The sequence below is a fragment of the Lampris incognitus genome, chromosome 5, assembly GCF_029633865.1.
Source record: "Lampris incognitus isolate fLamInc1 chromosome 5, fLamInc1.hap2, whole genome shotgun sequence".
Lineage (NCBI taxonomy): Eukaryota > Metazoa > Chordata > Actinopteri > Lampriformes > Lampridae > Lampris > Lampris incognitus.
In genome coordinates, this window is record NC_079215.1 from 26842956 (window position 1) to 26856235 (window position 13280).

The following is a 13280-nucleotide window of genomic DNA, read 5'->3' on the forward strand; positions in this document are numbered from 1 at the left end:
TGCAAATGGAGGATTCTTTGACGAAAGCAAAGTTTGATGTAAAAAAAATCTTATTTCAAATACAAATCATTATTTCTAACCTTGTCAATGTCTTGACTCTATTTTCTATTCATTTCACAACATATGGTGGTGAATAAGTGCGACTTTTCATGGAAAACACAAAATTGTTTGGGTGATCCCAAACTTTTGAACGGTAGTGTAAATGTCAATGTTGTTTAAAATATTAAAATATTTCATTACCTCACTATGGTATTCCTTTTTATCATGTATTTTGATTGTGTATTTAAACAAATGTATAGAGACCAGTTTGTGACCTAACTGGCTTTGGTCCAGTTCTCATTTAAGGCTCACAATCACCTCACACAATGAAATAGTATGGGTATATTATACATTTCCTGAATCTTTACAGTCCTCTGAGTATTCCAGTTTTTGTGTTTTGTGTCCCTGATATTCCTAGATTCCACAGGGCTAAAAGAAAGTATATAGTTTAGGCGAAAATTGCAGAAAGATGTGTGTTATTGACAGGTTGAAGAGCTCAAGTGACCTCTATATTTGTGAGAAATATCCACAACAGGGCTTGAATGAAAGCTAAGAAGGTCCCCTTTAAAATGATACCAAAGACAATATATAGAACATTGAAAAATGTCCTGACCATGAGGCTAAACCAGGATATGCACCAGCGTCTAAAATGCAATTTAGTTTAGCGGGTGGTTAACTTCATGAGCTGATAACTGTGATACAGCTGCCACTCAGGAATGGATATCATACCAAAATATCATCTACAGACATGGATCCTTTCAAAAATTATAAGTAAGTTTTGCCACCTTGAGTGTACCGAAATATCGTCTGGCCCATGGACTATATTTGTCAGACAGGGGAGGGCGCTGTTGTGTTATCAACTTGTCAGTAGCATTTTGTAAATGGCCGCCCAGCTGACACACTTTGCCGGTGGGTAGGTGCTTGAGAGACAGTATTCCCCGAGTCAGTGGTCGCACAGGATGTCTGCGGACGACGTGATCAAAGCCCACGTTGCGGCGCTCAAAGAAGGTCTGATACACAATATATTTGTTTTTAATATAAATTGACGCTGTGATTGTACAGTGATACGAGTGAAGTGGCAAGAGGCCAGCACTGTTTGAATCAGCATACAGTCCGCGATAACGGAAGTAGCCCCCGGCCGGTCAGCTTAGTTGTGTTGTGAATGAATCATTCATAGGGTTATCTGTTCTGGTAGTGCCCTTGCACTCCGTAAGCGTGTGCGTGTGTGTGCATCCTTCATCCAGGTACAGAACGTGCCCGTGGTCTCGCTCAGACTTTACTTAACATACCGTACGGAGAGGGAGAGGGAGAGAAACTGGACGTCTACATCCCCAGCACGTCCTCTCTAGGTAGGGACATGCTGATGTCAGCCGGACCACTGTTGTGCTGATATCAAGTTTACATGTTCTCTGATGGTCAAATAAGTTTTTGCACACAAGGAATTTGACTTGATGGTTTCCATTACATAAACACAAATGACAAGTTGCAGCATTCTGAGTAGTTGATATGTTGAAGAATATCAAAATATCTGCAATAATCAGGGATGAAAACCCATCTGCATACTTTAGGCGTATCAAGTGTAAGGGATTTCAGCAATGACAAGTGCCTTTTTTTTTTACAGAGTGCAAAATAAAAAAAACTGGCACCAACATTAATGTAAATGAACATTTGTGAGACAGGACAATTTACTGATGGTAGCTTGCTGCTATAAAGTATTGACACACTGAGCGTTGCACTGCTGAGAATCATAATGCACCAGTAAGAGCATTATGAGTAGCACAAATGTATTCGTAACAGTATGCAAGAAATCCCAGTGTGATACAGTATGTAATGTGGCACTGTTTAAAATAGCCAAGGTACAATTTATACTGTAGTCAACTGTATATGAATTACATCTCTCTAGATGTTCCCCTGGTTATCTATTTCCATGGAGGTTACTGGCAGTTTCTCAGGTATGATTTTCTGATCAGTATGATGTCTTTGGTGTCACAGAAATATTTTGACAAGGGGGCGCTCTCGTGGCTCACCTGGTAGAGCGTGTGCATATTGCATAAAAGGCTAAGTCCTTAAAGCAGCAGCCTGGGTTCAGATCTCGCCCAGGCCCTTTGCTGTATGTCATCCCCTCTCTCTCCCCTGCCTTTCCTGCCTCTCTCTACTATCGCTATCAAATAAAGGCGGAAAATGATCCAAAAGAAAAGAAATACTTTGACAAAACGTGTACATTTTTTTATGTTGCTGCTTTGCCTCCACAGTAAGGAAGAGTCTGGATTCATGGCTGTCCCATTGGTGCATAAAGGTGTAGTGGTGGTGGCTGTTGGCTATGACATTGCTCCTAAAGGTAAAGCCTTTATGAGTTCTGTGTTTGTTTGATCAGTGATATCAAGAAACAAGAATCAGCTTTAGAGGGTTGCACGAGTACTTATAAGCTGGTAATAACACCCTCGCGCATGTAGCTAACACTTTAAACCCCTTCTCAGGTAACATGGATTTGATGGTTTCCCAAGTGCGCAGGAGTGTTGTGTCTGTCATTCAGCAGTATTCACATATCAGGTACCCTTGCTTTTTTTGTTGTTGTTATTTTTCTCCCTTTGATTAACACCCTCTTGAAGAAATCAATGCATGATCGATAGAATCTCTTTAGTCGTAAAAGGCTCCTGAACCACATAGATACATGTGCAAGCCTAGTTTTTAAGGATAATTCATGCTGCACAACTATAAAGACTACCCCGGTTTAGCTTAAAGTGACTTAAAATAGCATCTTTAAAGGACACCTGCCAGGTCTTATATGTTATCTTGTTAGCAGTACTTTGGCTATTACTACTAACTAAAAATGTATATACATCTGACAAAAATCCAAACTTGTTAGTGGTCTGTACCTGTGTGGTCACTCTGCTGGGGCCCATCTGGCTGCTATGGTTCTCTCCACTGACTGGTCACAGTACAATGTCGTGCCTCGGATCAAAGGTGAGTAACTACCTGGTGAGATGAGGCAAGGAATAGACCTTGCAATGCTTTTATTCATGATTCGTTGACCTGATGTTGACCCAATCAGTTCTAACTTGTTGTATTGACATATTGCACTAACAACATATGAGTAGTTGTCATAGTGTCCTAACAGATCATCTAGTGGAAAAAAATGTATTAATACAACTCTTACTTTTAACGTTTACTTTCATTTCTTTAATTTCTATTCTGATTCCTCACAGCTATCTTGCACCTGCATCTGGTTAAATTTAGAAATGGGGGTTGCTCAGGCACTTAAGTTTGAGGTTGCTCCAGTGGCCGATGTTTGCTTTGATTGTTTCTAGCTTTGGACAAAAGCGTCTGCTAAATGAATAAATTTGAATAAATGTAAATGCAAATGTTGACAACAAACTAAAGAGCAGAGAAAAATTAATCTGATTGAAGCACAAATAACACTTAGCTAATTTTTCTTTTTTCGATTGTCCTGCCTCTTCCCTAATATCCTCTGAGTTACTCATTTTTCTTTTTCTTCCTTGACCTATGTTCAATCCCGTCCACTTTCTCCAAGGTGCATTCTTGGTCAGTGGTATATATGACCTCCTGCCCATCCTGTCTACGTACGTCAATGAGCCTCTGAAGATGACTGAGTATGTAAAAGGGCTACCTCTCGCTCAATTTCACTCTGTGACTTACGGGGGGGGGGGGCAGCGATCTTTAGGAACCTGTGCTCAGTTTTCTGCAGAAACCTTGATATATGCGAGTGTTTTATACCTGTGGGTGCGCGAGTAGTGCTCGCTTGCACTACTTGCACAAAAGATAAGTTACATGCAGAGGTTATGTGCCTGTCTAAGCAATAATCCTTTTCTAGCATGGACGTGCCAGCTGGCTGCTGCTCCCTCTCACCTCCTCTCTCCTGTTCACAGGGACGTGGCACTGAGGAACAGCCCCAGCAAGTTGGTCCCTCAGTTAAAACTCTCCTCATCCGACTGCCACATAGTTGTTGCCGTTGCACAGAATGACTCACCGGAGTTCAGGAAGCAGTCAGAAGAATACCATAAAGTCAGTCTCCACAAAACTGAAAAGCCTGTTTTGTCAGAGTATGAAGGCTAACACTGATAACATTGTGTTCCAGCAGACATCACACTCTTGCCGGTCGCTTTTTGTTGGTAATGCCCTTGATAATTCAATCTCGAATGTGTGTAAGACAGATAACTCCTGTTGTTAACCAAGGGAACTTCTATTGTACAAGTGAAAAAGGGAAAATAAGACTCCTGCAGGACCAGACAGGGTGATTTCTAGCAGTTTGGTTGTTAAATAGGTGGAGACACAAATAGTAGGGGTCGAGAACAATTTCTGAAAATCACTTCTGAGTGAAAAAAAAGGTGTGATAATACTAAAATAAAGGTGATTAAAGCTTAGCTAAAAATCCATTTTTATTTTGATTACACCTTTTCTCTTTCAGAATATGTAGATTTTTTAAAATTTTCATATGTACATTTGTTTTCCCTTTCTTTCAAGGCTTTGAAGACATCAGGAGTGAATGTGACAATGGAGGATGTACCTAACACGGACCACTTCAATATCATTGAACGACTGGTGGATGGGGACTATCGCCTCACACAGGTGGACACACACACATAACAATTTCAGTTTTATAGGGAATGCCACACACTCTTTAAAAATCCACATTTGTCTTTGTTAATTCAGAGAATTTACTTTTGATTCCCAGACAATTGCAATGGATACTGTTAGTGTGATTTGTCACTTTTCCCCCATCATGTCCAGTTCATTCTATTTGGAGTTGCACGTTGTGGGTTACAAACACATGGGGTCGAGATAAACTCTTCTTTCACCCAGAGAACGAAGTAGTGCATGTTCATCAATGCAGTTCATCATGTTCATCTATGCCATGGGAGAGGCAAAGCTAGTATTCAGCGGTCTTCACCTTTAACATCAGCTGGTTATCTGTACCACCAGAAGTTTATCACAAAAACTCAAATATACACTCTGAGCTTATAATTTCATCCATTAACCCGTTAACTTTTTGCTAGTCTTCCAGTTGATGGTAGGCACTTAAATGAAGAAAACTGAATTGTGTTTTGACGCTATCCTCTACAGCTTCTCTTGAAGATGATGGGAAAGAACTAAGAAGACTGTTTTATTCATCGTGTATCAAACAGGACACCAGAACAGAATTAAGCTACACTGTTGATTTTGAGTGACCACTGAATAAAATGCATCCTTTTCAGTTTTGTAGACAATGTTCAGCCAGTTGACGCAAGACTAAGGAAGCAAGTGATTGAGTCATTTTGACCCCCCCCCCAAATCCAGCCCACTGCTGGACATACTCTATACCTCTGTTTTCTGTCATTACTGCTGTTAACCACCTTCTAATATTTCAACCCATACTTACCCCTTAAGGGAGACCATCATACAAGGGATGATAACTATTAGTTACTATCACTTAGTTATATTGAAATTTGCTAATTTGATTGCAATTATTTAATCCCTAAGAATTCATAATAGTACTGTCACAGAAATAACTTTCACTAAGTTTATTCACTGCTGCTGAGTTCTTTTGTTAGGTTACATGGGATGTTGTCAATATGTTGTTTTATCGTTTAGCATGACAATCCTTCCTGCCATAAATATACAGTAATAGGAGCTTGTCCATAACGAATGTAGCCTTTTGTGACCTTCACAATGCATTTGTCTCACTTGGTGAATCTGAACAGTTGTTACTTTTGACACGTGAAATTGTCATGCACACATGGTGAAGGTTGATCAAACCTGAACTATTTTGCTTTCACTTAAACGAAATAGAAGACTGTCAATATTCAAATATATTTTTAAAGAATGAGTGTGACTAAATACTGATGCACCTTACAAAGGGACTTGCTGTTCGTGTTGTAGCACTCTGACATTACCGTTTACATTAATGCTTTTACTGAAAAGGATTATCAAAAAACTAATTACCCAATAAATGTTTATATTTGTGCCCGGCGTCGTCGCTTTTTCCCGCAAAGTGTATAGTCTCATAAAAAATGCATGTTTTCATGACAACAGAACTTTGTGTGGCCCCTATGTGATTATAATATCCTCCCACACAAGATGCGGCGTTCACTGAGGCCCAGTAGGGGTCTCGCATCCAACAAAGTCATTCTGCAACACGATTTCATCACCAAATAAGTACGAATGTCTCAGAAATAGCAAATGATTTGTGTGGGACGGTATCAGTCTCTTGAATGTCATGTGAAAACAAAAAAACAAAAAACTGACAGTGCAGCAAGTTGAGCCTTTTATAAACGGTGACTTGGGGCAGCTCACTGTGGATAGTGGTTCGCGTTTCAGCGGTGTCATCAGGAAGTGCCGGCTGCCTCAACGCTCTGCAAGCGATGGACTGTAGTTAAAAGAGAATCGTCTAGAAAACTACCCATCATCTTCTGGAGGTGGGGGCGAGAGAACTTAATGACAACTCGTCACTAGGTAAACACAACTTGTTTAAATCCTCTCTCGGTTGTACGAGCGCAGCCCTGAATCATGAGTTTATAGCCTGGGGTTAACGCCAGCAAGCTAACTTAGTTGTTAGCCAGCTGTTAAAACACTGCGGAGACCGCTAACACGAATCAAACGTGTACAGCAACGGTCGATCGCATCCATCTACCACGCTTCTAACACCACTTCCGACTAAGGGCAGCGTAACTTTATATTTCCACTTTATTGTTATTCAAAGCAATGCGTTGGTTATAAGTTCGATTAGCATCTTTTTCAAGAAGTTGACTTGAGCCGGTGTTCTGACGATTTATGCTGCCTTGTCGAAAAATGCTGCCGTGGCACGAATCAATGGCTCGCTCAGTCTAACCATGAGCTGAACCGCTAAGTAGCACATCTGGATAGGTAGCACTTATCGACATAACACCGGCGTTCGCTCTACCTATGGAGCGGTCCTTCCGAGCGTCATTGCGCACGCGCGGACTGTGGATTTAACGGTTATGGTAGGACATTTCGACAAGGTAGGAGAAATGGCCTGAACAACACCGAAATGTACCTTTTTCCCCATCCCCTTGCTTACTTTTTCGGTGTAGGTTACAGTAGGAATACTCTTCTCGGTTTACAGTGGCTAACACACTGAACATGGCCATGTTTGAGATGGCCGTGGTAACTTGACCAGCTGCCCCTGTTCTCTTGTCGTGTTCTGTCAAATTGGCTAAGTTTGACCAACCTAAAAAGCTAGTTCAAGGCTAAGTCTTGCTGTTTTAACCTACTTCCTACAAAGTTTTGTGACACTTGCAGGAAAAAGTGAGGGATGCAAATACACTCACTGCACTCACATCTGAAGGTAAATGGCACAAATTCTGGTGTGGGGTTGGCCTGCTTTCCTTATAGTTTCCTCCACAAAGGGAGGAACATGCCTTTTAAACCAGCTCAGTAGGCCTTGCTCTCATGTTCCCCGATGCCTGTCACTGTATAGTGGACTCAGGTGGCAGGTCTTCATGTCCCCCACTTGTTGCCTGCTGTACTTTCCTGCTTGTTGGTGTCATAACTATTTTGAAATAGTTTTTAAATGACATTTTCTACCTTCACTTTTTAATTGGTTACAGCAATTGCAGTAATGTTCAGATATGACTGACATGAGATTTTCCCTGAGTCATGGTTCCCGGTGGCTTTGTAACTTTCCTCTAGGCTGTAAAGGAGGAGCAACAAAAGCGAGAAGTAGGGGGAAAGTGGGCAGGTGAAAGGAGGAGATACAGATCAGTCTTTTCCTGTGGGAAAGATCCGTCTTCTCTCTTGGGACAGAAAAGCAGGGGGGGGGGGCGCTGATGGAATTGGGATTTTTACCAGACAATACTTGCAAAAAAGAAAGACGGGCCAGAGATGGAGAGCTCAATGGAGAGGAGGCGAAGAAATGGTGAACAGTCCTTTATTGAGTACATAGTGTGTTGACTTTGCATTTTCAATGCAGATAAAAACAGGATGTGTTTTGAGATCAATGACATTTGGGACCTGATTTGCTACTACTGCAGTTGTTTGAACCACAGAGAACACAACCTCTGCGCGTATGGTTGTTTGCATCAACCTTGTTTGTGTGATTGTGCTGAACCTATGCTAAGACCTGCTGAAGAGGCAGTGGGTTCAAGTAATAGTAAACAGCTGTGTGTGCTTTGGGATGTGTTGCAGTTCAGTACTGGGAAACAGAGCTCACTCATTAAACATTATTATCCAATAGGTCTTTCAGGCTGTTGCAAAGAACGTCGTCCATAACATTCAGTATTAAGCGTTGTTTTCTTTACGCAACAGATAACATGCACAAACTTTTTTAAAAAGTTCATACTGTTGACACTTATTCGGTATAAGGTTCATGTAATAGTGTTTATTTTCACTATTCATTGTGTTCTGTTCACTGAGAGAGACACAAGGCAAACTTTGATCAACTAGTCAAGATCCTCAGTCAATTGTGTCTGTCCTCTATACCTTTTATAGTTTCATACTTTAGCCCATCACTGTTCACAGCACTTCAAGAAAGCCATTTTCTACAATTTAGGTCTGTTGTTAGAAACTATTATCCTGAAGATCTTTATGTTAATACAGTTCTGAAAGTTTACATGCAAATAAATTGCCTTGATTTGACACTGGTGTATTTGAAACATTAACCAATCTCGTAATATCCAAACCATGAATGCTATTGTAGTTGCTCATTATACGTTACTGTTGGGTAGGACTTTCCTGGGAAGCATATATGGTACATAGCTTAGTTACCGCTTCAACATAGCAGCCATATATGGAAGAATCAGACAAGTAGCGATGAGTTTGAAGAAGAAGCAAAGTTGTGGTGAACAAACCAGATATAGACTAGTCGTAAAAGGTCTTTACCAACAGATATACTTTAATATCAGCAGCTGAAGTTCAGGTTCAACCATATTCTTCTAGTTGATGGTGGGAAAGGTGTTGGTCCAGCAGTACTCATAACTCTTTTTCATTTTGAATGGACGGATCTCAGGGATTTAGAGTGGTCAAACATGAATACTATTACCAGTATCGCCATAGCCACCAGTAGCATAAGTCAAACAAAAATGACTATCTTCAGGATTGTAGCTTCACCAGTGCAATTTACACCAAAGGTGGACAGCACAAACGTAATTTCTTTTTTCAATGGATTCAAGTAAAAGAGCTTAAAAGGAATATTTACATTGCATTTTGCCCAATGATTTGAACAGTATCCCAGCTTGCCTGAACCGGAGTTCCCAAACGTCATAGGACACAGCAGAGTTGGGTGAGAGGTAACAAAGCCACGAGCAATGCAGTGACGCCCTTAGCGTTTGCTAGTTTTCTCTGATAACAATGCATTTGCAAGAGGAGCCACGGTTTACCTGGCCATTCCCGTTTTCATGCTAACAAGGGCACCGCTCCAGTTTCAGTGTGCTGAGCACATTTTGGGCTGGTATGTCCTAACAACCTATCTTTTTACTCAACAAATTAGGCTGTCTGTATGGAAGACAGCTGTAGCCACGATGAAAATAGAAAATGGCACACAACAAATAAGGTTTTATCTTAACTTGAAGTTAAATCCACCCTGAAACATTCTGTGACCATGAGCAAGTTTCTCCTAAAGTTTGAAGAGAGATGTAGAAGTCATGTTATGGACAGTGAATGGGAGCTTGATGGACCTCTGGTTTGTTGTAAGGAATGATGGCAACAGATATTTTTTTTTAACTTTTGATATCATCTTATATTGGTTACCTTGTATGTGCAACTATTGAAGTTCAATTTAAAATTCATGAAACAAAACAAATTTTACAGGTAGGGGAAACTAGTAAAAAAGCTGTCTCAGAAACCACATACAGCAAAAGGGAATAGAAAGGCATTGTAAAAAGTTACCCAATGTAAGAATCAAGAGGTTCCAGAAAATATAATCACAAAGGTATGAACAGTGTCCACAGGTAGACAGGTTTATTTGAATAGGCTAAAAAAAACCACCGCTGACAGTCTCAGAGGACTTTACATTCACACTGTAAAAAACGAATAGATGCAAAAAACGACAATGGTTGACACCCTCAACCGTTAGACCCTTGATTCGGATTGGGGAAAAACTCCACAGAAAAATCCTTGTGAGAAACCTCAGGAAGTGCATCAAATGGAGGGTGCCTCCCCCAGGATGGTTAGATGTGAAATAGGTGCAGTATGTGCAAGGTACACAATGTGGTTACAGATTTAGGGATGAAACACTTAATGAGTAGCTTATTGACTATACTGGAGCCCTAGAAAAAAGAACAGAGCGCTTATATACATGCAGAGTGAAAGAGATGTGTAGCCAGAGTTGTCAGAAATGACAAAGCAGTCATGAATGAAAGACTTAATAAAAGGCAAAAGGACAAATCGAAAAAGCGTGTATACATGGAAACTGGAGCACTTTGAGGAACAATCATGTGTCAAACTATGAAACAAAGAAAGTTAAAAGACCACACACTGCTTCTTGGTTTTGTGAGCAAAGGTCTTCCAAAATACAACACTAGATCAATGCCTTGTTTTTAACTTTAGGAAGGTCACCCACACTATATGAATCTCAAAGTGGAGAACTAGAGCTGAAACCATTTTCCATTACCCACAAAAAATTGATATATTTATCATAATTCAGTGCCGTTATAATGTTGATGTTCTTTGGTAGTTTGGCTGTTATTGAAACCTGAGGCAGTCATCATGTTTGAATGGAACAATAAGATTCCTTACAGGCCAATACACAAAACCATGTACGATATGTACCCCAGACATATTCAAGTTGATGTCAAATGGAAATGGTTTTGGGGCACAGAAGGATAGTCTGTGCAAAAAAAAAAATTGCCCTGTATGTTTGCAATGCATGGAGTATTCACATAGGCTTTTCAGCCATAGGTGGTAGGAGGTGCCCACTGCCTACATAGTAAGTCTATTCAGAGGCCGTGGTCAACACTACACAATAGTGTGATAGGAAGAAACAATGAACAATAGAAAACTGCCCCCCCAACATTCTCCTAGGGGCAACTACACTACATGCACTTGGCATGACATGCGCTTTTCGCTATGATTTCTGTGTAGCGCCCCATGATGCCGGTTGGTAATACTCAGTATTTCCTGCTAAGTGCTGACTCTCGTAATTCACTTTGGATGAAATCATCTGCCACATGAGTAAATGTAACGTAAGTAAATGTAACTGTAACTTGAGTAAATGTAACTTTTTTTCTTCAGATTTCATGTGTACACCTTACTTTCTTTGTCATTTTTTAATTCCCTTATTTCACATTGCAGATTAGCACCTGCACCATGCCACTATCCTCACTGTCTTCCCCTCTCGGGTTTGTCTGATTCCAGGCTATGACAGCTGCCAATCCAGATACAAGCCTGAAAGTTGGGATGAAGGTGGTAGTTCCATGACCCCCTTTCGTCTTGCTGTTCGAGGCCTCCCCCCGGCCCTGGCATCTATAACAGGAGCCACCGCCTCTGACCCACGTTTCCACCCAAAATGGCGGGCTATTGCTGTAGCGATGACACTTGCAATTGTGCTGTTGTTGTATTTACATTGTTCAGTTGGGGACGGAGACGACACTACCAGAGGTTACTACAGCAGCAGGGTACATGATTGGCAAATGCACCGGGAAGGAAATTACATGATCAGTAATGCCAATGAAAGAACTGTTGCAGATGGAAGCCGCGGCAGCCTGCAGAAAAGCCAAAGACACTACAACGACACATACCCATTGAGCCTGCCAGAGAAGTCGACACATGGCATCCGGTACCGTATCGGTGTGATTGCAGACCTGGACACTGCATCACGTAGCTCAAAGGAGCAGACGTGGTTTAGCTACATGAGGAGGGGTCACCTGACCGTGTCTGAGAGCGCAGATAGAGTGGAGGTGGAGTGGGATGCGGAGACGGTCACACTGGAGAGTCATCTGGCTGAGAAGGGCCGGGGTAGGGTCATATGCACTAGATTAAGGATGCGCATGGATTCCTCATAGTTTGCCATTTGCTGTAAAGAGAATGTTAAATAAGACGGTGAGCGTGTCCTCCATGTTTTATCTTTTGGTTTCTTCCATGATTGATCTTGTTTGATTGATTGATTTGAAATTACCACCTTTGCCTCAGGTATGGAGCTGTCTGAGCTGATTGTATTCAATGGTCACCTGTACAGTGTTGATGACCGTACGGGTGTGGTCTACAGGATAGAGGGCAACCAGGCTATCCCTTGGGTCATACTGCCCGACGGAGACGGTTTGGTCTCTAAAGGTCTGTTTTAACCTACTAGTTTTCCACTGTCTACTCTGTGTTCCTGAGAAAAGTTTGACAAACGTTTCACATCTGTGTATGGCACTGAGGTACCCGAGTTGACATTTTTTTGCATTTGTTAAAAAATTTCTTTTCTATATTTTTGAATTTTACACACAAAGCATGTTTTGAGAAATGAAAATAATTTCCAGTTTTTTCTTTGTGCTCTTTCAATACCTTTACCAAATTTTAGCAATTCTGATATGCATCTGTCCCATGGAGTTATCATGTCTGTGTAGGGTTCAAGGCAGAGTGGTTGGCTGTGAAAGATGAGCACCTCTATGTTGGTGGCCTGGGGAAGGAGTGGACCACGACCGCAGGGGAAGTTGTCAATAATAACCCTGAGTGGGTGAAAGTTGTTGGCCACCTAGGGGACGTGGAACATGAAAACTGGGTGCCACGCTATAATGCCTTACGCAGTGCAGCGGGGATCCAACCACCAGGTGAGGAACAAGGCAATTGTTTGCGGGGTTCTTAAGTTGCCTTTGCATAGTGATGCAATTTGTTATGACACATTTAATCTTTATTGGTTTACATATCTATACTTATCTTCCATCTCATATCTTCTATATTGTTTTCCTCCCCTCCTTCACTCCCTCCTTGCAGGCTACCTCATCCATGAGTCAGCAGCTTGGAGTGAGCGCCTCCAGTGCTGGTTCTTCCTACCTCGCCGTGCCAGTCACGAGCGCTATGAAGAGACAGCGGACGAGCGGCGTGCCACCAACCTGCTTCTCTCCTGCCCGTCAGATTTCAGTCACATAACTTTAAAGCATGTTGGCTCACTCAACCCCACGCATGGGTTCTCCTCATTCAAATTCATCCCCGACACGGATGACCAGGTTGTTCTGGCGCTCAAGTCAGAGGAAGATGCTGGCAAGATTGCCACCTACATCATGGCTTTTACTCTGGATGGCCGAGTTCTTTTGCCTGAGACAAAGATTGGGGATGTGAAATATGAAGGATTGGAGTTTATTTGATAA

The 13280-nt window shown here is 41.5% G+C and overlaps 2 protein-coding genes across 3 annotated transcripts; both read left to right on the plus strand.

Annotated features, from left to right (window-relative positions):
- The first annotated feature begins 922 nt into the window (after positions 1–922).
- Positions 923–5997, plus strand: afmid (arylformamidase). The gene is made up of 10 exons (XM_056280756.1): positions 923–1047; positions 1284–1388; positions 1943–1991; positions 2292–2377; positions 2517–2589; positions 2906–3003; positions 3572–3650; positions 3927–4062; positions 4522–4626; positions 5122–5997. The coding sequence occupies exons 1-10, from the start codon at positions 999–1001 to the stop codon at positions 5149–5151; spliced, it is 810 nt and encodes a 269-aa protein (XP_056136731.1). The 5' UTR covers positions 923–998; the 3' UTR covers positions 5152–5997.
- A 322-nt stretch (positions 5998–6319) lies between these two features.
- Positions 6320–13277, plus strand: cant1b (calcium activated nucleotidase 1b). 2 transcript variants are annotated; one of them, XM_056279623.1, is made up of 5 exons: positions 6320–6489; positions 11347–11946; positions 12121–12261; positions 12540–12743; positions 12907–13277. In XM_056279623.1, the coding sequence occupies exons 2-5, from the start codon at positions 11406–11408 to the stop codon at positions 13275–13277; spliced, it is 1257 nt and encodes a 418-aa protein (XP_056135598.1). In that variant the 5' UTR covers positions 6320–6489; positions 11347–11405. The 2 variants fall into 2 exon arrangements, with proteins under 2 accessions (XP_056135598.1, XP_056135599.1); XM_056279624.1 differs by having other exon boundaries at positions 11563–11946.
- The last annotated feature ends 3 nt before the right edge of the window (positions 13278–13280 follow it).

Coding starts and splice junctions, on each gene's coding strand:
- cant1b (XM_056279623.1), top strand. CDS start 11,406: ATGACCCCCTTTCGTCTTGCTGTTCGAGGCCTCCCCCCGGCCCTGGCA. Junction 11,947..12,120: donor TCTGGCTGAGAAGGGCCGGG/GTAGGGTCATAT, acceptor CCTTTGCCTCAG/GTATGGAGCTGTCTGAGCTG. Junction 12,262..12,539: donor AGACGGTTTGGTCTCTAAAG/GTCTGTTTTAAC, acceptor ATGTCTGTGTAG/GGTTCAAGGCAGAGTGGTTG.
- afmid (XM_056280756.1), top strand. CDS start 999: ATGTCTGCGGACGACGTGATCAAAGCCCACGTTGCGGCGCTCAAAGAA. Junction 3,651..3,926: donor GAGCCTCTGAAGATGACTGA/GTATGTAAAAGG, acceptor TCCTGTTCACAG/GGACGTGGCACTGAGGAACA. Junction 4,627..5,121: donor GGGACTATCGCCTCACACAG/GTGGACACACAC, acceptor TATCCTCTACAG/CTTCTCTTGAAGATGATGGG.